This window comes from Orycteropus afer, unplaced genomic scaffold, assembly GCF_000298275.1.
Source record: "Orycteropus afer afer isolate SDZICR_OR568_19922 unplaced genomic scaffold, OryAfe1.0 scaffold00241, whole genome shotgun sequence".
In the NCBI taxonomy this organism is placed as follows: Eukaryota; Metazoa; Chordata; class Mammalia; order Tubulidentata; family Orycteropodidae; genus Orycteropus; species Orycteropus afer.
In genome coordinates this window covers 277,303-299,708 of record NW_006921828.1, presented here as the reverse complement: position 1 = coordinate 299,708, position 22,406 = coordinate 277,303, and the positions used below count along the sequence as shown (strand labels likewise).

The 22,406-nt window shown below is 36.3% G+C and overlaps 1 protein-coding gene across 1 annotated transcript in view; it reads right to left on the bottom strand.

The window, feature by feature from the left end:
* Positions 1 to 1,502: 1,502 nt before the first annotated feature.
* The window catches only part of LOC103204055 (contactin-6), a gene marked incomplete at its 5' end in the record, with an annotated part of 246,435 nt that continues 225,531 nt past the window's right edge, over positions 1,503 to 22,406 (bottom strand). The window contains 5 exon segments of the mRNA XM_007949175.2: positions 1,503 to 1,541; positions 1,543 to 1,616; positions 2,684 to 2,852; positions 3,603 to 3,715; positions 21,589 to 21,775. Of these exon segments, the coding sequence (XP_007947366.2) occupies positions 1,503 to 1,541; positions 1,543 to 1,616; positions 2,684 to 2,852; positions 3,603 to 3,715; positions 21,589 to 21,775 (582 nt within the window).

Below are 22,406 nucleotides of genomic sequence, written 5' to 3'. Positions count from 1 at the left end.
TATTAAATGGCTCTAAAACTCTTTAGAAATGAAAATGACAAAATCCAATTATTATGAGGATAGCTCAAATATTTTAATAAAATTAAGATGCTGAATCATGTTAAGAAGGCAAAACTAGTGTGAATGTGTCTCACACCTAGCTCACCAGGACATCAAACCTGATTCGTTGGGAGCTAGAGCTGCCGACAGCAAGAAAAAACCTGTCAAGGCTGTTTGTGACAAGAATGAATGGCTACACAGAATCACTTGGGCCAGTCATTAACCTATCTTCTATACTGCTCCCCCCAGATGATGCAATCCCAAAAAATTGGTACTGATGTCTGAGTTCACCCTAGAGAAGAGTCAAGCCACAAAAATCTTTCCAAGCTCTGGACAATCAGGATTATTTTTGTATCTACAGAAGCGATTGCAACACATATTTTGACCAAAATTAGAAAATATGGCCAAAGAATTCTGTTCATGGACTTTTTCATTGTATAAAAGTAAGGCCACATACATTGGATCAGTTTATCATAATTACCTGAGATTTGTTCATGCAATTGTGTCCTTAACAGATTACAGGTTGAGTTTAAAAAAAAAAAAAAAAAAACAAACTTTGTAGTGAGCAACTGATTTTTAAGTATCAGAGGTATAAGGGGATTATTTTTGGTGTGTGCTCATTTCCTTTCTTTTTTATGTTTTTACCTAAAATATATTATTATTATTTCTATTACTATACTTTCTAGAAAAATGAACTAAAAAGAACATGATGTATATTGATATATTTTGGGGTATAAAGATCTCCTGTCTCAATTTGATTCAGAGCTATTAAAAACACATTGTGCTTTGGGATAGCTTACATTTTAAAAGAATACAAAATATAAACAAATAACTTTATTTTATTACCAAGTAAGGTAAAACTTTTAACATTGAAGTAAATTGCCTAGAGCGTGTAAAAACATAACATCTCAGCTATGGTAACTGTGGATCTATGCCAACTGTATCATTAGCAAGGGGAGTGATTTATACCTCCAGTATTCAAAAAAAAAAAAAAAAAAAAAAAACCACAAACTCACTGCCATTGAGTTGAGTCTGACTCATAGCAACCCCATTTGGGTTTCTGAGGTGGTAAATTTTACAGAAGTAGATTACCCAGTCTGCCTTCCACAGAGTGGCTGGTGGGTTTGAACCACCAGCCTTCTGGTTAGCAGCCAAATGCCTTAGGCACTGCACCATCAGAGCTCCTTTACCTTCCATATAAGTCACTTAATAGACATAGTAGCTAAAACTCCACAGATAATTTGGCACCTTTCAAATATATGCAATCCTATGTGAACCATAAAATTCAAAAGTGTTTAAAATTGTTTTATTGACGTACCATAGATATTTACAAGATTTTAATAATATACATTTTATTTCTTTTCAAACAAGTGTGGATTAAGAATGCATTTTGAGACTGGGGTCTAGACAACTTATTTACAGAACGGTTTGTTTTCAAAATAATCCCTCAGAGATTTATGATTTTATTCAGCATATAAGTGGATGGAAAGCAAAACAGTAAAAAATCACAATGGCAATTGACAGAAAATGGAAATGGCTGCTGGGTTCTAAGACATGGATTCCTCTGGAACTCAAACCTGTAAAAAATAAAAATAAAAGTATCTTGAGACAGAGTAAATTTACTTGCTAGATTAATTCTTCAAGATCCTAATTGCATATAGTCATTTCTCTCCTAAGAACATACTGTTTTAACATTTTTTTCATTCACATTATATTCAATTTTAGAAAGTATTTTTACCTTCTCTTCTAGAATGGTTTTTTTAAGTGTAAAAATGTAAAACAAAAATGTCTACACTGGCCAAATCTTCCTAAAAAGACAGATTAGAGTTTGACCATCATGGAGTGGCAAATGACATTGATTTAGCTGTAGTGTCAGGTGTGAGTGATTCAGGAGTGGGTGATTCATCTAAAGCAGAAATAGTAGATTATTATCATGTGTTAGGTCTGAATGACTGGTATTGGCTATTTAGAACATGGGAGCTCTGGTAGCATAGTGGCTAAGTCACTTGCCTGCTAACCAGATGGCTGGCGGTTCAAACCCACCAGCCACTCCTCAGAAGGAAGGTCGGGCAATCCTACTTCCGTAGTGATACTGCCTCAGAAACCCAAGGAGGGGTCGCTATGAGTCGGGGTCGACTTGACGGCACATAACAACAACACAACATTTAGAACATTGCACTTAGAAGGATTTAGAAGTGTGACTCAGATCAGTATGAATGCCATGATTGATCACTAATGCCTACCATGAATCCAGCAATGTGACATATCTACATGTACTTCTTATTTGTCATTCCTTCTCTTGGAGGCACATGGATACCAGTGGGGAAGCTTTTGATTTTTGTGCTATAGAAAGAACTGTGAAATCATGTACTAATGACACATAGTTGCTTTTTTGTGTTTTAGATTCAAATGAGAAAACACAAAACTGTTTGTAATATACAAACATGTTACAAACTAGATGGACTATTATTATCAAGAAAAATTGGATCATTACTTCTTACTCACAAATGAAAATGGAAACACAAATGCTTTATTCTTTTAATTCAACATTTAAACAAGGAATTTGAAAGTTTCACGGCACCCCCATTTCTTGTTGTATCTGTCCAGATTCACAATTTACAGTAGCAATGGTGAGTCAACTTACTTGACATTTTTGGAATCCTAATTTCCTCACTGCTGCTTCCATCCCCACCATCACTGACCGTTCTTATTTCAATCAAGTAATCTTCTTCAAATGGAACAAGAAGCTCAGCTGATGTATTGTTTGTTTCCAAAATATGAGTTTGACTTTGTCTGTTTTGCCGATACAGAATCTGAATACAATGGTGAATCAAGTTAACATTGGATAGGTTGCTTTTGTCAGGTTTGAAAAACATCATGGAACATTTAAGGCATGTCATTATAAAAGCTGTAATCCTCAGATGGAAATACTAGGTGATGCCTTTTCATTAAATTTAGTTGTTCTTGTTGAGAGAAAGATTTCACTTTTTGGTTAATGCCTCTGAAATTAGAGTAGATTTATCTCTATTAATTAAATAGCCTGAGGCTATTATCTTTAGAGCTTGCTGTGAAAAGTCACTGTTTAGTTTGGACCCATTTCAAATGCCTGAAAATGTGGCTCTGCCAAGAGATGATGTCCATTAACACTGACAGAACTGATTTGCTCTGGGTATTTGACTACGCTCCTTTCATGTTCTTAAAATGTCACATGATACTGCAGCCTAAATTCCAGAAATTCTATTTGAATACATTCCCTAACCTTCTTCTTAGCTCACAGCTACTATCCACATATGACATCAGTTTTGATGGCAAAGAGAGTCACTTGAAGAAATATCGCTGCATTTTATGTTTTATTTCTTGAAGTTCCATCACACATTCCTGAGCCTGAGAATACAAAATATTTTTCAACTGAGAATGTGTAATTGACAATGCTAAATATTTTTGAAAATATATTTTTAAAAGACTCCAGTATTTCCATGTGCATAAAGTTTATTTTCTTTTACATTCTAAGATTGTTGGTTCCTTATAACCTAACTGATATGACTAGAGGAGAAACTACTCACCTTGTAGCCCAACACTTCAGACTCATTTTCCATGGTTTTTACATGCTCCCAGTTCAAACATAACTTAGAGTTTGTCAGTTTCCAGGCTATATTTGCTGGTGGTTGACTTGGAGCTTTAAAAAGATAATCATAAGATTCAAATGAAAATTAATTAATCGTGGTTAATGTCTTACTAATCTAGTGCTGCTATGACAGAAAAACCACAACTGGATGGCTTTAGCAAACATAAATTTATTGTCTCACAGATTAGGAGGCTAGAAGTCTGAATTCAGGGTACAAGCTGTTGGAAAAGCCTTTCCCTTTCAGTTGGCTTTGGAGGAAAGTCTTTGTCTCTTCATCTCTTCAGAGCTACTGCTCCTTGCCATAACTCTTTCCTCATCTCTACTTGCTTGCTTGTCCTAATCTCTTTTACATCTCAAAACAGATTCACTCAAAAAATGTCCTACATTAATCCTGTCTCATTAACATAACAAAGACAACCTATTCCCAAATGGGATTATAATCATAGGCATAAAGGTTAGTATTTACAACAAAAAAATTGGGGTGATATAATTCAACCCATAACTATTACTATATGAACCATCAACATGAAAAGGAAAGAAAGAAATCTTAGATGATTAGAAAGAATTATGTTTACAGTGGCATTTGTAATATTATATTAATTCTTATCCAAAAGCCAAAACCAAATTCACTGCCTTCGAGTCAATTCTGACTCATGGCCATCCCTATAGGGTGTCAAAGGGTATAATGTTCATGGAAGCAGACTTCCTCTTCTTTCTCCCAAGGAGCAGCTGGTGGGTTCAAGTCACCGATCCTTTGGTTAGCAGACCAACGCTTTAACCACAGTGCCACCAAAACTCCTATTAATTCTCATCAGGGTAAGGAAATGTATTCAAATTATGGTTATTTGGGAACATCTTCATGACAAACTTATTAATGAGTAATGGTTATAGCAAGTCCAGGATTAATTTATTCATCATTGCTTTTGGATTTATTTACTTTGTAAACTGATATAAATACATGGAGGACCCTAATCTTGTGCTCCATTTGGCTATCAATCGACAAGTATGTCAAGCAAATTCAGGCAGAAAATCTTTTATATCAGCACAGAAATGTCCATCCCTAAGTCATTTTGCTTCTTAACTTCACATTTGTTAGATATCTTTAGCTGTAAGTGACACAACACACTTAAGATATTTTAAGTAAAATACTGGTAATTGATTGTTAAGGCAATCTATAACGGAGTCTTTTAGAACTGACAGTAGAATGCATCAGATCTAAGTGAGACAAATGATATAATATCGAAAGTCCAAGAAGCACTCTCTGTTTGTCACAGCAGTATTTGCTGCACCTTCACTTTGCTCTATCCCTTTGTCATTCTCAGTATGCATAGCAGAAAACACAACTGCCCACCATACCAGTGGTTTTAAACCTTCTCTAGTTCAAAGATACCAAAACCAAACCCACCAGTTCAAAGATAGATAAACAAAAAGTAAAATCCCCGGTGAAATCAGGTGACTGGTATAATTTGGCTTAATTTGTCTATCCTAGCCCAACCTACAGCAACCAGACAGTGAGACCATTTAAAACACATATAGCTGATGAGAACCAAGAATAGAGAATATCACTACATACTGGGTAAACATCTCACAAGGTGTCTACTCTAAATCTAACCTTTTTGCTCAATAGTGAGAAGTAAAGGAAAAGGGATTTAGAACAAGCTTTCTGAAGTAATAATCCAGCCAGAGAATTTTACATATAAGAAAACTGGAGGTGAGATTGGGAAGCCATTTATCCATAAGATTGAAGTTAATGATTGGCTGAATCAAATCAGAATGCTGGTCTACTAGTTTCCCATCTAATATTTCTCCATGACAACATCCTGCTTCTCAAAAATTGGAGTCCAAATGATTATTTTTGAGATTAAAGAAACTGGAGAGATTAAAAATAATTCAGCTGGAAAGCAGAGGTAAAGATAAAACTGCCCAGCAAGATGTTTTTGGCATCTTATTTGAATTTGTAAGGCTGAATGAACATAATATTTAACTCATTATAACATTGATGGAAATGGAAATTATTTCTTTTACAGTTCTGACTCAACTGCTATTTCATCTCTTCACAGAAATATTCACTCCTTGCTGTATTTAAGGTGCCACGTGGTATTGCAACAATCATTCTCTTGCCTCCCCAAATATACTGGGATATCACATTTATTCACTCAGTCACTTACACTATAGTTGGGACATGGCACCAAAAACAGTTACTGTCGATTATGACCCATAGCAACCCAAAAGTACAAGGTAAAACCACCCCTTAGTTTCCAAGTCTGTAAATCTTTATGGAAGCAGATTGCTTCATCTTTCTCCCATGGAAAGGCTGGGGGGCTCAGACTACCTACCTTTTAGTTAGCAGCCAAGTGCTTAACCACTGCAGCACCAGGACTTCTCTTTACCAAGCATGATGTCATTTTCTACAGAAAGAGAAATAATGTTTCCTCCTATAACTAGAAAATGGAATCATGCTTGTTAAATAGAGGGTGACAGAAAATAAGGGAATGAGATGAATCAATGCAACAATCACGACAATGGATTCAAATTTAGTAAAATGCAACTTTGCTCCTATAAAGGAACTCTGGTGGCATAGTGATTAAAGCATTTGGCTGCTAACTGAAAAGCTTGGTGGTTCAAATCCATCAGTTGCTCTTCAGGAGAGAGATGAAGCTGTCTACTTTTGCAAAGATTTATGGCCTTGGAAACTCTATGAAGCAGTTGTACTCTGTCAAAGGGTCGCACTAAGTGGGAATCAACTTAATGGCCATTGGGATGGTATTGTCCTATAGGGCTTAATTCATATTTTATTTAAAATTTCTCACAGAATCATAGTTATTCTTGTCCATGTGTATTCCTAAATTTATTAGGAGCATGGATTCTGTTCTTTTTGGTTCTAAATTACCAACTTCTAGCATAGTGCCTGTCTATATATATACACTTACATAGTGCATGTGCTATATCAGTGTTTCACTTCTATTCATAAGGTTTTCACTGGCCAATTCTTTAAGAAGTAGATGGTCTCTTCCTTTTTCTGTCTGTCTTAGTCTGGAAGCTCCACTGAAACTTGTTCACCATGAGTGACCCTGATGGTATCTGAAATACCGAGGGCATAGCCTCCAGCTTCAGAGCAACATGCAAGCCACCACTATGACAAATTGACAGATGAGTGGTGGGATACTACATGGTTAAAAATAAGGAAGAGTGTGAGTCAGGGTTGTATGCTTTCCTGATAATTATTCAATCTGTATGCAGAGCAAATAATCCAAGAACATGGACTATATGAAGAAGAACATGGCATCAGGAATGGATGGCGACTCATTAACAACCTGTGATATGTAGAGGACACAACCTTGCTTGTTGAAAATTAAGATGACTTGAAGCACTTACTGATGAATGTTAAAGAATATAGTCTGCAGTATGACTTACACCTCAACATAAAGAAAAGGAAACTCCTCAAAAAAGGGAGAGGCCTTCATTGAGATGGAATGACATAGTGGCTGAAATCATGGGCTCAGATATAGCAAGGATTGTGATGGTGTGTGACAGGGCAGTGTTTCACTCGGTTGTGCATAGGCTCACCATGAGTTGGAGCTGACTTGACACCATCTAACAACAGCAAGCACATATTACATACACACAAAATTAATGTTTGTTGTATAAATGACTGCAGATTGAAATGACTGAACCAAGAAAACACTGCTCAGTGTTTTGTCTGATTTTTATCAGGTCAAATTGATTATGCATGGGGCTGTGGGTCAATCTATGGGTGACACAATATGGCCAATACATTCATTATGCTGTCTAACAAACCACTGCCAATGCCAAACCCACACCAATCTATACGGATATTTAAGGTGAACAGGCAAATTGGATTGCTCATACCCTAGCACAAATCTTGACAATATAAACCCGATGATAATTAAAGTCCAAAGAGTTTAGCACTTAGTAAGCACTCAGTGAATGTTAATCAATAAATTTGTTTCTGAAAGACTGGATGGCAACAACAATGGCTTTGTAACAATTCTCCCTCAATATAGCCCAAAGTGCCTTTTTTTTTTTTTTTTTTGCCCTTCTCTTCACCCAGATCAATACATATCTCTACTTGTCTAATGGTGTTCCCTCCCCTCTTTTTCCACTACTGGTAATAAACAAAGAAAATATCCTTCCATATATAAACATTTCTTTGACTTTTATGATAACGGACTAATACAATATTTGTCTTTCTGTGATTGAATTACTTCACTCAGCATAATGTTCTCCAAGTTCATCCATGGTATGCAGTGTTTTGCAGATTCTATGTTATTCTTTATGGTTCCATAATATTCCATTGTGGTTATGTATCATAGCTTGGTTATCCATTCCTCAGCTGATGGGCACCTAGGTTGTTTCCATCTTTGGCTATTGTAAATAGCACTGTGATGAACATGGGTGTGCATATGTCTGTTCTTGTCATGTCTCTCACCTCTTTAGGATATATACCTAGCAGTGGAATGGCTGGGTCAAATGGTATTTCTCATTCCAACATTTGAAGGAGTCAACATACTGCTGTCCACAGTGGCTGTACCATTTTACAGTCCCACCACCAGCAGTGTATGAGATTCCCAATCTCTCCACATCCTCACCAGCATTTGTTATTTTCTGTCTTGTTGAATTTTGCTACTAGTGCTGGGGCAAGATGGTATCTCATTGTTGTTCTGATTTTCATCTCTCTAAAGGCTAATGATCATGAGCATTTCTTCACATGTTTTATGGCCACCTGAATATCCTCCTTGGTGAAGTGTCTATTCATATCTTCTGCCCATTTTTAAATTATATTATTTGTCTTTTTATTATTGAGGTGTTGGGTTTTCTATAAATTCAACAGATTAGTCCCTTGTCAGGTATGTCATTGTTGAATATTCTTTCCCAATCTGTAGGTTCTCTTTTGACTCTTTTGGAGAAGTCTTTGGAAGTACGTAAAAATTTAATGTTTAGAAGGTCCCATTCATCCAGTTTCTCTTCTGTTGTTTCTACTTTTTGGGTTATGCTTGTTAGTCTATTTATGCCATATGTTGTTGTTTGTTGTTATTTACCATGGAGTCGGCTCTGAATCATAGTGACCCCTCCTTGGGTTTCCGAGGCAGTATCACTACGGAAATAGGATTGCCCAACCCTCCTTCAGAGGAGTGGCTGGTGGGTTTGAACTGCCAGCCTTCTGGTTAGCAGTCAAGTGCCTTAGGCGCTATGCTACCAGAGCTCCTATGCCATATGGTAGGGCCTTTAAATTTGCCCCCAGTTTTCCCTTGAGGAACTTTATAGTTTTAGGTTTCACATTTAAGTCTTTGATCCATCTGGAGTTAGTTTTTGTGTATGGTGTGAAGTACAGATCTTGTTTCATTTTTCTGCAAATGGATATCCAGTTTCACCAGCACCATTTATTAAATGAACATTCTCTTTCCCATTTAATGGATTTCAGCCCTTTATCAAAGATCAGCTGACCATAGGTCAATTGATCTATTTCTGGGTTCTCAATTCTATTCCGTTAGTATGTGTCTGTCATTGTACCAGTACAAGGCAGTTTTGACTACTGTGGCTGTATAGAAGGTTTTGGGATCCAGCAGTGTGAGATCTCCTACTTTGTTTTTTTTTCTTCAGTAGTGCTTTGCTTATCCGAGGTCTCTTTCCTTTCCATATAAAGTTAGTGATTGGTTTTTCCATATCCTTAAACCAAAGTGCCTTTTCTAATCTTATTCTCAATTACAAAAGAGAAAATAGTAACATTCTTACAAGATGTCAAAATTCTTATATCTTGTATACACGTTTATTTTATCTCTGTCTTCTTTAAAACTAAACAGTCACATTAACAACATCATGCAATCAAGACAGGCAAATAGAAATTCATTCCTTTGCTGTCACTGATAGTGATGGATTCTGAAGTTTTGTCTACTGCTGTGTTGGCAGTATATTTGCTTTGTTTTATTTATTTATTTAATTTTAGTGAAAAAGTATTGCTTTAAACACTATGAATCTATGAGAACCGTGCTGATATACAAAAGAATAGACTTCTACCTGCTATGTGGACAAGAAGTTAGTGATCTTGATTATGACACTTACTGTCTTTCCACAGCAGAAATAAAATATTTCATGGACAGAAAATGAGAATAGTTCTATCAAGAATAAAAATCCTAGTAACATATGAGCAAATTGTTTATATTACTTACAATACTTTATTGCTCAAGATTTGACTTTTTATCTAGAGGCAGAGGCATATCTACAGAAAATAACCGCTAAGGAGAGCACTGAAATTGTGCCCTAAGAGGCATAGTAAGTGTAACGAGTGCCCAGGGCAATCTCTAAATTGTGCCCTTCCTCCAATTTCAAGTTGAATGGACATTGACAGTGATGATGCCTTAGGAGAATGCCTTCCCTCCTCTTGTTCGGCTGCCTCACTCAGGACCCTTTCATATTGGTGCCACCTCAGAAAGTCATTATACACCTTCTCTGGTGCCTGTTTGGACTTGAACCTGGGAGAAAGAGTCCCCCTGTGCACCGTCCCTATGCCTCTGCTTGTCTACTGTGCTAGAGAAAGGACATTGGGCCATACCCAGGTTAATAGAAACTTCTCAGTGGCATCCCCTTCAAGTGGTTCCCAGGGCATGTGCCATACACACCATATCTGAGATACGGCAGTGTCCAGAGAGACTTGAATCTGTATCTAGTCTATTCCAAGAGTTCCTGGTTTCCCATCTTTGAAATGAGACTAATACCACCTACTTCCTAATATTTTAGCTTATGTGAAATACAATATGAAACAGTCCTCATTTGGTTAATAGTAATATTAAAAGCTCAATAACTATTCATCCTTTTGCTGAGAATAGCAGTTCTCTAGTCTGGTGTTAAGGCACAATAAATTTTTCAATAGTGTTGAAAGTGGTTTGTTACTATTAATACAATTCTGAAGTTTGCAAATGATTCCCTTCTTAAACATAATTAGTGTATATTCAAGATTATCCCTGAATAATATTGCCTTTTCTTGGGTTCTTTATGTGCTTTTTGAAAAGAACATAAAAATGTAAGTCTCAGCTAATTATCTGGGAAGATCTCATAGTCTATAGTCTTTCCTATTTTATGTATCATGTGTCTCCAATGTCAATGACTTAAGTGTGGAGTTCAAAAAATAAAGTAGATGTTTCTGAAAACTTTAGAAGTTTCCTACCTTAATGTGTACAGTGTTAACGACTCTGATTTCATGAGTGGTTAATAAACTAAATTACAAATATTTCTGATGAAATTGGAATTTCTGTTACCTTGAAAAACCAAAACACTGAAATATAAGTAATATGAAACTCATGCCATGGAAGCTTGTAGCAAATTAGGAAATAGTAGACTCAACAACAAGTACTTCAATATATCTATATTTTTCATTTCCAAGCAATTTCCAGAGACTAAATCATTTTCTATTAATCAAATGACAGTGCAACATTAAACTAGCTCTGCACAGCTCTAATGGTTTCGCTCTGATCAATTTTTCTGGAGATGGCATTTATATTCAACTGTAGTTTACACTGTGAACTCAATTCAAAACCAACTTCTTATGTTGCACTTCTAAGTAACAGCATGGGGTTGACATTTGGGCAAGAGAGAAAGAACATAAGTGCAAGATGAAATAAAAGCTTAATGCTTCCTTTATGTCTAAATATGGATTGATTGCATATGTATAGGAAGAAAGAATCCAGTGCAAAAAGCTAGTCAGTCAGTCAACGTCAAGGGCCAAAGTGAAGCACAATTTGCAAAAACTTTCTGTTGCTCAGTCTGATTATCTCTCTCTAAATAAACAATGATTTTTGTTTTGTTTTTTTATTCCTCTTAGAATTCATGTAAATACTTTTCTCCATTTAGTTGTAAATCTTAATCTCATTTATGTGATATCTGCGTACATCACAATATATTTGCAACTCTCAGTTTTCTTTTTCTAATACATCTGTTATGTAACTATACCAAGCCAGGGTACTAACAATGGAAACACTAACATTTATTTACTTCTAAAATTTTTTTATTTTCCTCTTGTTGTTGAGAATATACACAGCTAACATATGCCAATCCAACAGTTTCTATGTGTACAGTTCAGTGACAATGATTACATTCTTTGAGTTATGCAACCATTCTCACCCTCCTTGTCTGAGTTATTGCCATTTTGTTAACATAAACTCCTTCCCCCCAAGTTTCCTATTTAATCTTTGTCATTGCTCTTGTTAATTTAATCCTATATAAACAGTTCTTAAAAAAAAGCATAATGTTTAACGCAGACCTTTTGTACTAACCAAGCTAAACTTTGTTCAGTTTTAAGATGATGTCAGGGGATATTTTTGATTTAAGGTTTAAAAATTATCGCAGGGAAGTAGTTTCAGGGATTCATCCATGCTGTGTGGCTCCAGAAAGTCTAGAGTCCACAAATATTTGAAATTCTGTATTTCATTCTTCCTCTTTTGATCAGAATTCTTCTACAGAATCCTTGATCAAAATGATCAGTGATGGTGGCCAGGCAACATCAAGTTCTGGTCTAATGGCAAAGGAGGCAGTTTCTCATTGAGGCAATTAGCCACACATTCCATATCCTCCTCCCACCGCTAACTCTGCTTCTTCCTCTGTTTCTCCAAGTGAATAAAGAACATTTCTGTGCCTTGGATGGCCATTTGCAAGGATTTAAGATCCCAGGCATGATGCAACAAATTAAGAGTCAGAAAAGAATCAGTAAACACCAATTAGGCCAATTAACTGGTATGTGCCATGAAACCATAACCCTAAACCTCCAAACCAAGGAACCAAATTCTAAAAGGTGTTTGGATATAAGTAGCTTTAGCAGCTACTCTTTTTCTTTTTTTTCAGTGTTGTAAATATATCTATCATACAACTTTTGCTGATTCAACTTTTTGCAGGTATACAACTTGTTGACAATAATTAAAAATAATAGTTTAGGCAACACTACTCTTAATCAATGCTATTTTTACATCACTTTTAACCTATTTTTTCCCCTCCTTCCCATGGCTGGCAACCACTAATAAGCTTTAATGTCTATATATTTGCCTTTACTTGTCTTTTTACATAGTGAAGTCATACAATAATTGTCCTTTTGAGATTGTCTTAATTTGCTCAGTATAATGTCTTAAAGCTCCATCCATATGTATCCAGCATATATCAAGACTTCATTTCTACTACTAACTGAGTAGTATTTCTTTGCATGTATACACCACATTTTGTTTATTCAGTCTTCTGTTGATGGGCATTTAGACTGTTTCCACCTTTTGGCTCTTTTGAATAGTATTGCATTTGGCATTGGTGTACATGTCTCTTTTTGAGTTACCCCTAAAAGCAGAATTGCTGAGACATATAGTAGTTCTAATTTTAGTGTCTTGAAGAACTGCCACATGGTTTTCCACAACAACTGGCCATTTTGCATTCCTACCAGCAATGGATAAGGGTTCCAATATCTCATAGGCTTGCCAGCATTACATTCACTGTTTTTCATTTGTTTTGCTTTGTTTTTTCACCTGAGCCATCCTAGTGGAAGTGAAATTGTATCCCATTGTGATTTTGATTTGCATCTCTTCGATGGCTAATGATGATGAATATCTTTCATGTGTTTGGTGGCCATTTGAATGTCCTCTTTGGTGGTATAGAGTCTATTTGAGTCCTTTGTCCATACTTTGATTGGGTTATTTGTAATTTTGTTGTTAAATACTGACACTTATTTAAAAAAAAGTCATCATCATCATCATTATCATAAACATATACAATAATAACTATCACTTCTGAAGCTTAACATTTTGCTCCTTCTGTCTGGTGGTCCCTTTGTCCAATATCTCCTTTTTGTCTTTCATGACATTGAAATATGTAGTCCTCCCCATATATGCCTTCCTTCTTATGTATTCTCTTCATCAACTTTTCATAAATTATTTTTATTTTATTTGTGTTTTCACTTATCTCGGGTTGCCTCCACACTAAAACAGAAATTAGTTGAAGGGAAAGACCAGGCCTGCTTTAATATCCATGAAGCTCTCTGAATTTAACCCTGTATGTGCCTCATGGAAACACTATTTGTTTAATGAATGACCGAATCATCATATTAAAAGAAAACAAAACAGCAACAAAAAGACCTTATCTTTTTTTGGGTCCGACTTGACAGCACAACAACAACAACAGCAACATCTATTAGCTTAGTCAATTAGATCAAATCTTAGATTTAAAACCTAGACAGTGACAGTATGAAAGTGTGATGGATATAGACTTTTTAGTATCATCACAGCTCAGAAGTAATTTTGATGCTATCACAAGGACAAGGAAAACCAAAGTTAGATTCAAGGATAGTGCTAGGAAATCAGGGCTATCATTAACATTTTATTAAAGCACTTTTTGTCTTTTCATTACATGGCCTTCCATGATCCCCAAAGAAAAGTTCTCCAATAAATACAAAAAGAGAAAGAAAGCAGAAATTGATATGCTTTCCTACAAAAAAAAAAAAAAAAGGAAATAAAATAACCACTAAAGGAGGATTATAATAGTACATGTTTACATGCGCTGAGTTGTCTCTATATTAGCCTCTTGGTTACCTCAATGTTCATAATAACATTAGTTCTCAGAGCACATTCTAGAGGTAGGTATCACCATCTATGTGTTTCAGATGGTTAAAAGGTTCAGAGTTATCAAACAATCAGACTAACATAGTTAGTATATGGCTGAGCTAAGATTCACATCCAATTTAGTTTCACCCTGGAGTACTTAATACTTCCATTATGCAAAACTATCCCACAAGGGCTGATGTTATAGGAAAACCCAGAAAATGCAAATATGGCAGGAGTGAGGAAACGTAGAAGACACATATGAAGACAGATAAGTAAATGTTAAACTTTAGAAGATCACTATGTCTAGTGCTGTCAGGAATAGATAAAGAAAGGGATAGAAAGGAAGTCTGAGACCAGTTGTAAAGGATCTAATACACTTTTCTATTAGTCTTTCTCCTTGGGAGTAGAGTGGACAAAATATCTATAGGGGGACAAAAGGGATATGATTCTACCTCAGGAAGGAAAATCTCAAGCAGTTTGAGGTTTCGACTGGAAATGTGTTGCCTGGAGGAAGAGAGACTACTTGGATGTTTAGAAATAAAGACTATAAACTAGTGACCTGATCATGGGTTGAATCAGTCTAATAAGGGGAACAAAACCATTCCAAGAATCTGCTTTCTAATATGTAGGGGTTAAAATACCAACCTCCTTGATTTCTCATAAAAATTAAGTGAGCTGATGTATGTAGAAATTTAACACAGGGCCTTGCATATAGAATGTTCAATGTTCCTTAAATATGTTCTCCTCTTAATTCACTGAATCTGTGAATATGTTATCTTTATGGGGAGAGTATTCTGATTACTCAGATGGGCTCGATTTTTCACAAGGGAACTTATAATTAAAAGACGGTTACAGGAAGGTCAGAGTCAGAAAAGGAGATATGGCAACAGAAACAGAGGCCAGAGTTGAAGAGGAATTTGAAGATGCTGTATTGATGGCTTTGAAGATAGAAGAAAGGGTCACAAGCCAAGGAATATACCTTGTCCCTAGAAACTGGAAAAGGTAAGGAAATTAATACCACTCTAGAGCCTCTGGAGGGAGCATGGCCTTTCTGCCATCTTGATTTCAGCCCCATAAAATCTGTTTCTGACTTCCAGAACTGTTAAGATGATAAATTTGTGTTGTTTTAAGTTTATAGTAATTTTTAAGAGCAGCCATGGGAAACTAATATAGAAAAGAATGAAATGCCAATTCATAGCAATACCCATGGGGTTTCTGAGGTAGTAAATCTTTATGGAAGTAGGTTGCCCAGTCTTCTTTCAGAGGAGGGCTGTTGGGTTTGAATCATCAACCTCTGGTTAGCAGTCAAATGCCTTAGGCACTATGCCACCAGATCTCCTTAAAAGTAACACTAATCTGTTAAATCTCTGACTCTTTTCTCGCTTTTACTCAGCAGAAGTACTGTAATCTTGAATCTTCAGTTAAATTACTTCTTATTAAATAAACTTTTCAAAGACATACACCCATTCATTGATGAGGCTTAGTGTGTTTTAACCCTGAGGCAAAACATTGATGATGTTCTTGGAATCTAATACAATTTCAGTCAGAGTAGGTTAGCACAAGTTAACAAATGGTTAATTTAGCTTTCTTGGACAATCAAAATAGCAAATTCAGGTCCCATGAATATATATTTGAAGAAAATAATATGTTCCTTTTTCAAGTGTCAGTCTTCCTAAAAATGGTCAATGAGATTACATATAATATAAATAACCTGAGTCTTGGCTCAACAACTCTACAAAAATATGCTTATCAACATATAAATCTATGGTTTTTTTTAGATAGAATACTACCTCTACATATTTCTAAACACCTTTGATTTTGCTTGAGATAGAAATTGAATCACAGACAGGGGTTTTGTGCATTTGTCTTCTCTCAATCAGCTAGAACTAAATGCTTGGGCAACCGAAAAAAATACTGATTGATTGGAAATTTTCATTCAGATTTTCAGAAGAGTTGAAAGTGGCTGGACCCCAGAAAGGCCATAGAGGCACATCACATGGAGGTATCTGGCAATGACTGCATTGATTTAGTTTACATGGAATAAAAAAGAAGAGGAATAGAACTGCATCTCTAGCTAATTTTGAGAAACTCAAAGCCCAAGTTGTGCCAAATTGGGTGGACTGAAAGCGAGATAGTTCAAGAATTTAGGTCCACATATACTCTTAACATTAAAATACACTAATTATAGATACTTTTGTCATTATTTTTCCTTCTTAAGTATTCCATGACACTTTATATTTTCCAAGGTGGTTCTGTACTTATCATCTCATGTACGTCATAGATAATTTAGGAAGTTAGTGCGGGCACAGGGTATTTCCATTTAACATATAAGAAATTAGAGAACTAGAATGTCTCATCCTCTTTCAAGTCATCATGCATCTAAAATTGCAACACAGGTCTCTGGCTGCTTCTCTGGTGATGTAATCATAACTGAATAATGTACTCTATAACAAAGACCTATTAAATTAGATGATTTTCAAGTTCTTTATGGACATTATGAGTCTAGGTGTTAGGTGAAAATACAATATAATAATAAAAAAACTTTAAAATTGCTTGATTTTCAAACTGTTCTCAAGCACTTGTTATTTCCTGATACGGAGGAGAAATACGAATACAGCTTTCCTAGTCAAGGTGTGTTTTTCCTCTCTGTTAGTGGCGATCCATTCCTGTCTTAAAGCAAACCAGTTGCCAGTGAGTCAATTTCAAATCTATGTTGGTGTTGTTGTTAGGTGCCATGGAGTTGTCTCTGACTTATCGCGACCCTATGCACAGCAGAATGAAACACTGCCCTGTCCTGCGCCAGCTCCATGATCCCTGCTATACTTGAGCCCATCGCAGCAGTCACTGTGTCAATCCAACTCATTGAGGTCCTTCCCCTCCTTTGTCGACTCTCCACCTTACCAGCATGACATCCGTCTCCATGGATACTGACTGCTGCCTCCATTGACATTGATTATAGAGACAAGCGATGTGAAGTCTTTGACAACTTCAATCCTTTCTCCATTCATTGTGAGGTTGCTTATAGTTACAGTTGTGAGATTTTTTTTTTTCTTTATATTGATATGTAATACACACTGCAGACTGTAGTCTTCAATCTTCATCAGTAAGTGCTTCAAGTCATCCTCACTTTCAGCAAGGAAAGTTGTGTCATCAGCATATTGCAGGTTGTTAATGAGCCTTCCTCCAGTCCTAATGGCACATTCTACTTCATATAGTCCAGCTTCTCAGGTTATTTGCTCAGCATATAGATTGAATAAGTATGGTGAAAGGATACAACACTGATACACTCCCGTCTTGATTTTAAAAGATGCAGTGTCCCCTTGTTTTGTTCAATTGAGAAACTCCTGGTCCATGTACACATTCCTTTTGAGTACAATTAAGTGTTCTGGAATTCCCATTCTTCTCAATGTTACCAACAATTTGTTATGATCCACACAATAAAATGTTTTTGCATAGTCAATAGAACACAAGTAAACATCTTTCTGGTATTCTTTGCTTTCAGCCAAGATCCATCTGACATCAGCAATAATATCCTTGTTCCACATCCTCTTCTGAACTAGCCTGCACCTCTGGAAGTTCTCTGTCAATATATTGCTGCAACTGTTTTTGAATTATCATCAGTAAGATTTTACTGTGTGTGATGTTAATGATATTGTTCAATAATTTCTACATTCTGTGGGATCACCTCTCTTTGGAATGGGCACAAATATGGATCTTTTCCAATCAGTTGGCTAGGTAGCTGTCCTCCAAATCTCTTGGCATAACCGAGTGAGTGCCTCCAGTGGGGCATCCATTTGTTGAAACATCTCAGTGGGTATTCTGTCAATTCCTGGACCCTTGTTCTTTGCCATTTCCTTTAGTGCAGCTTCAACTTCTTCTTTCTCTACCATTAGTTCTTAATCATATGCCACCTCCTGAAATGGATGAACATTGACTAGTTGTTTTTGGGACAGTGACTCTGTGTATTCCTTCCATCTTCTTTTGATGCTTCCTGCATCATTCGTTGTTTTGCCTATAGAATCTTTCAATATTGCAACTCAAGGCTTATTTTTTTTCCTCAGTTCTTTCAGCTTGAGGAATGCTGAGCATGTTCTTCCCTTTTGGTTTTCTAACTCAAGGACTTTGCACATTTCATTTTAGTAATTGGCTTTGTCTGCTTAAGCTGCTCTTTGAAATCTTCTGTTCAGCTCTTTTATATTATCATTTATTCCATTTGCTTGATCTACTCTCCATTCAAGGGCAAGTTTCAGAGTCTCTTCTGACATCCATTTTGGTGTTTTCTTCTTTTCTTGTCTTTATAATGACCTCTTGCTTCCTTCATGGATGATGTTCTTGATGTCATCCCACAGTTCTTCTGGTTTTCAGTCATTGGTGTTCAATGCATCAAATCTATTCTCTAGATGGTCTCTAAATTCAGGAAGGCTATATTAAAGATTATATTTTGGCTCTTGTGGACTTGTTTTAATTGTCTTCAACTTCAATTTGAACTTGCATTTGAGCAATTGATGGTCTGTTCCACAATCAGCTTCTGACCTGGTTTTGGCTGAAGATACTGAGCTTTCCCATCCCCTCTTGCAACAGATGTAGGCAATCTTATTCCTGTGTACTCCATCTGGTGATGTCCACATGTATAGCCACCCTTTGTGTTGTTGAAAAAGGTATTTGTAATGAATAAGTCGTTGGTCTTGCAAAATTCCTTCATGTGATCTCCAGCATCATTTCTGTCACCAAGACCAAATTTTCCAACTACTGGTGATTCTTTTTTGTTTCCAACTTTTGAATTCCAGTCACCAGTGATAATTAACACATCTTGATTGCACATTCAGTCAATTTCAGACTGCAGAAATTGATAAAAGTCTTTAATTTCCTCATCTTTGGCTTTGGTGGTTGGTGCATAAATTTGGATAATAGTCATATTAACTGGTTTTTCTTGTAGGTGTATAGATATTTTCCTATCACCAACAGCATTGTACTTCAGGACAGATCTTGAAGCATCCTTTGTGATGATAAAAGCCATGCCATTCCTCTTCAAATTGTCATTCCCAGCATAGTAGATCATATAGTTATCTGATTCAAAATGGCCCAAACTAGTTCATTTCAGTTCACTAATGCCTAGGATATCAATCTTTATGTGTTCCATTTCATTTTTGACAACTTCCCATTTTCCTACATTCATACTTTGTACATTTCATGTTCCTATTATTAATGGATATTTGCATTTGTTTCCCCTCAATTGGAGTCATGCCATGTCAGCAAATTAAGGTCTTGAAACTTTTATTTTATCTATATCAGTAAGGCTGGTTCTACTTTGGTGAGGTAGCTCTTTCCTAGCCGCATTTTGAAAGCCTTCTGACCTAAGGGGCTTGTTATACTGCACTGTATCTGATGTTTCCAGACTATTCATAAAGTTGCACAGTAATGTATCAGACAGTGTTTCTCTGCTATTCATAGGTTTTCCCTGGCCAATTCTTTTAGAAGTGGATGGTCTTTTCCTTCTTCCTAGTCTTTCTCAGTCTGTAAGCTGCATTGAAACCTGTGTACCATGTGTAACTCTGATGGCACTTCAAACACCAGTGGCACAACCTCAAGCCTCAAAGCAACACATAAGCCACAATAGTGCAACAAACTGAAGACAAGTTTATCTTGCTTAGCTGTTCGAAACCTCTCTACCCTCCCCTTACCTGGATCCCTGGCACTGCTCTGCTTTAAGTCCTCCTGGCTTCTCTTTCCCCTACTTTTCTGGCTTATGGGGGTTGGGGATGGGTCCCTCACCTTACCTGGATCCTTGGCTGATGCTCTGCTCTGTTGTACCCTCTGGGTTATCTTTCTTTGGCTTTTCTGGCTAGTGGGGGTGGTGTCTGGGTCCCTCTTCTTACCTGGTTCCTTGGCTGTTGCTCTGTTCTGTCCTCCCCTCTGGCTTCTCTATCCCCCACTTTCCTGGCTAGTGGAGGTGGGGCCTGTGTCCCTCCCCTTATCTGGATCCCTGGCTGCTGCTCTTTTCTGTCAAATCCAAGGGGGGCCCTATGTGTATCAAAGTAGAATAGGGTTTTAGATGGCTGATTTTTCAAAGGTGATCACATGCCCTTTCTTCAGAAGTGCCTTTGAGCAAACTTGAACATTCAACTTTTCAGTGAGCAGCTGAGTGTGTTAATCATCCATACCACCCAAGGACTTCCCATTCATGTCTTAGTCTTTTTCAAATATAAATGAACATACTCTTTGTTCATCAGAATTCATAGACTGAAATCTACTAACATTAATAATTTAGTTTGGTCTACAAAATATAAATAATATGTTAAATTTATGCAATCATCAGAAGTATATTTTTCAGCTATTACTAATCAGACCTTTCACATCTAATCAGACCTTTCTCTATTATTGTGCCTCATATTGCAGAATGTTTGTGCAATTCCCCACTCAATCAGGAGGTCAAAATCAGCAACAATCCACCATTCATCTTTTATTTAGAAGATGCTGCCTATATTAAAGGCACTTGGCTGATAGTTAAGGGGGATATAATGTAGCAGAAGGTTAATTCTTGTGTTGGACGATCTTCCAGGTAAATTGTGGTGACAAAACATCCTCGAAAAAAAGATATAGATATGGCTCAGTACTAGGATTACATCAGGCTACAATATAGTACTATATAATGATTATAAAATTAACAACAATAAACATTTACAGAGCACTTACTAAGCCATGTACTAGGTGTTTTCTATTAATTATCTCTTCCAATCCTGAGTATGAGCACATATGCCAAAAAAACAAACAAAAAAAAACCCTCATTGCCATGGAATCAATTTCAACTCATAGTGACCCCTCCTTGGGTTTCTGAGGCAGTATCACTGTGGAAGTAGATTGCCCAATCTTCCTCTCGAGGAGTGGCTGGTGGGTTTGAACTGTCAGTCTTCTGGTCAACAGTCAAATACCTTAGGCACTACGCCACCAGAGGATATATATAGGTAATATTTTTACCTCATTTTACAGCTGAGGAAACAAACTCTGAAAGATAAAATAGCCATCTAAGTTTCCCAGGATGAAAGCCCAGCTTTTGAACTCATATTAGGGGCGGGTATCAGAGACGATTATCCTAAACAATACACTCTTGTACCTTTCATCTACAGAAACCTCCTTCTTTGAGGATTCTAAAATGAGTTAGTTAGTTTATATGACTATTACCAGACTTCAGCAATTATCTACATTTAAAGGACAGGCCAACTAATCAAACAACTAATGCAACATAATGATAAGATGGGAAGACAGAAAGGGAGATTGAGCAAAGAAATATGTTTGCATTTATAGATGAACCTTGGTAACTAGAGTATGATGTGTACTTACGAGACTTTTTGGTCGTGACATTGACAGGGGCACTTGACGGCCCTGTCCCAGCAGTATTGTAAGCTCTCACAGAAGCAAAGTAGACAGTATTTGCTTTCAGCCCTGTGATGTTTTTGGTTGTGACATTTCCACTGACCCTAATTTTACCAATCATGGATTCTTTGGAGTCATCTGTCCAGTATAGCACCTGATCATTAAGAGTAAAGGACAAACAAGTGATTGTTTCCCAACATGTATCAGAAGAAATAAGATATGAAAAGGGGATGGAAGCATAAAGGACGGAATATTTTCTATATAAAATAAGTAAATGACCACAAAGTGATTCATAAGATGTATATAAAGAATAAATAAAAATACAATAGGTGAATTCAAATTCAAAATGAAATGTAAAGAACTGTGCATTTTAGATTACCAAATAAAAGTATTTCATGAGATCTATAAATGTTATCAGCCTTATCAGACTGAAACATGATTCACACCATCAAACAATTTACTTCATTTATAAGGCTTTGATAATAAAATTTCTTTCAAAACTTTTTGTTGAATAGGCTAATTAATCATTCAGTTTATACTGATATCTTCCTGTGTGTTAGCTTTGCCATAGGCACACTGAAGAGAACAAAAGAAAATAAAGCTTGGTCCCTGCCCCTGTAATCTAATTAAGAAGTCAAAATATTTGTGTGGGAAAAAAAAAAAAATACGATACTTAAAAAATAAAAATTCTATCAAAAAAGTGCTGTGAGTTTGAAACAAGGCAATATGTGAAAGTAGTCATAAAAATGCTTAAAAAGAAGGGCAAAATATAAATAGATGTTAAG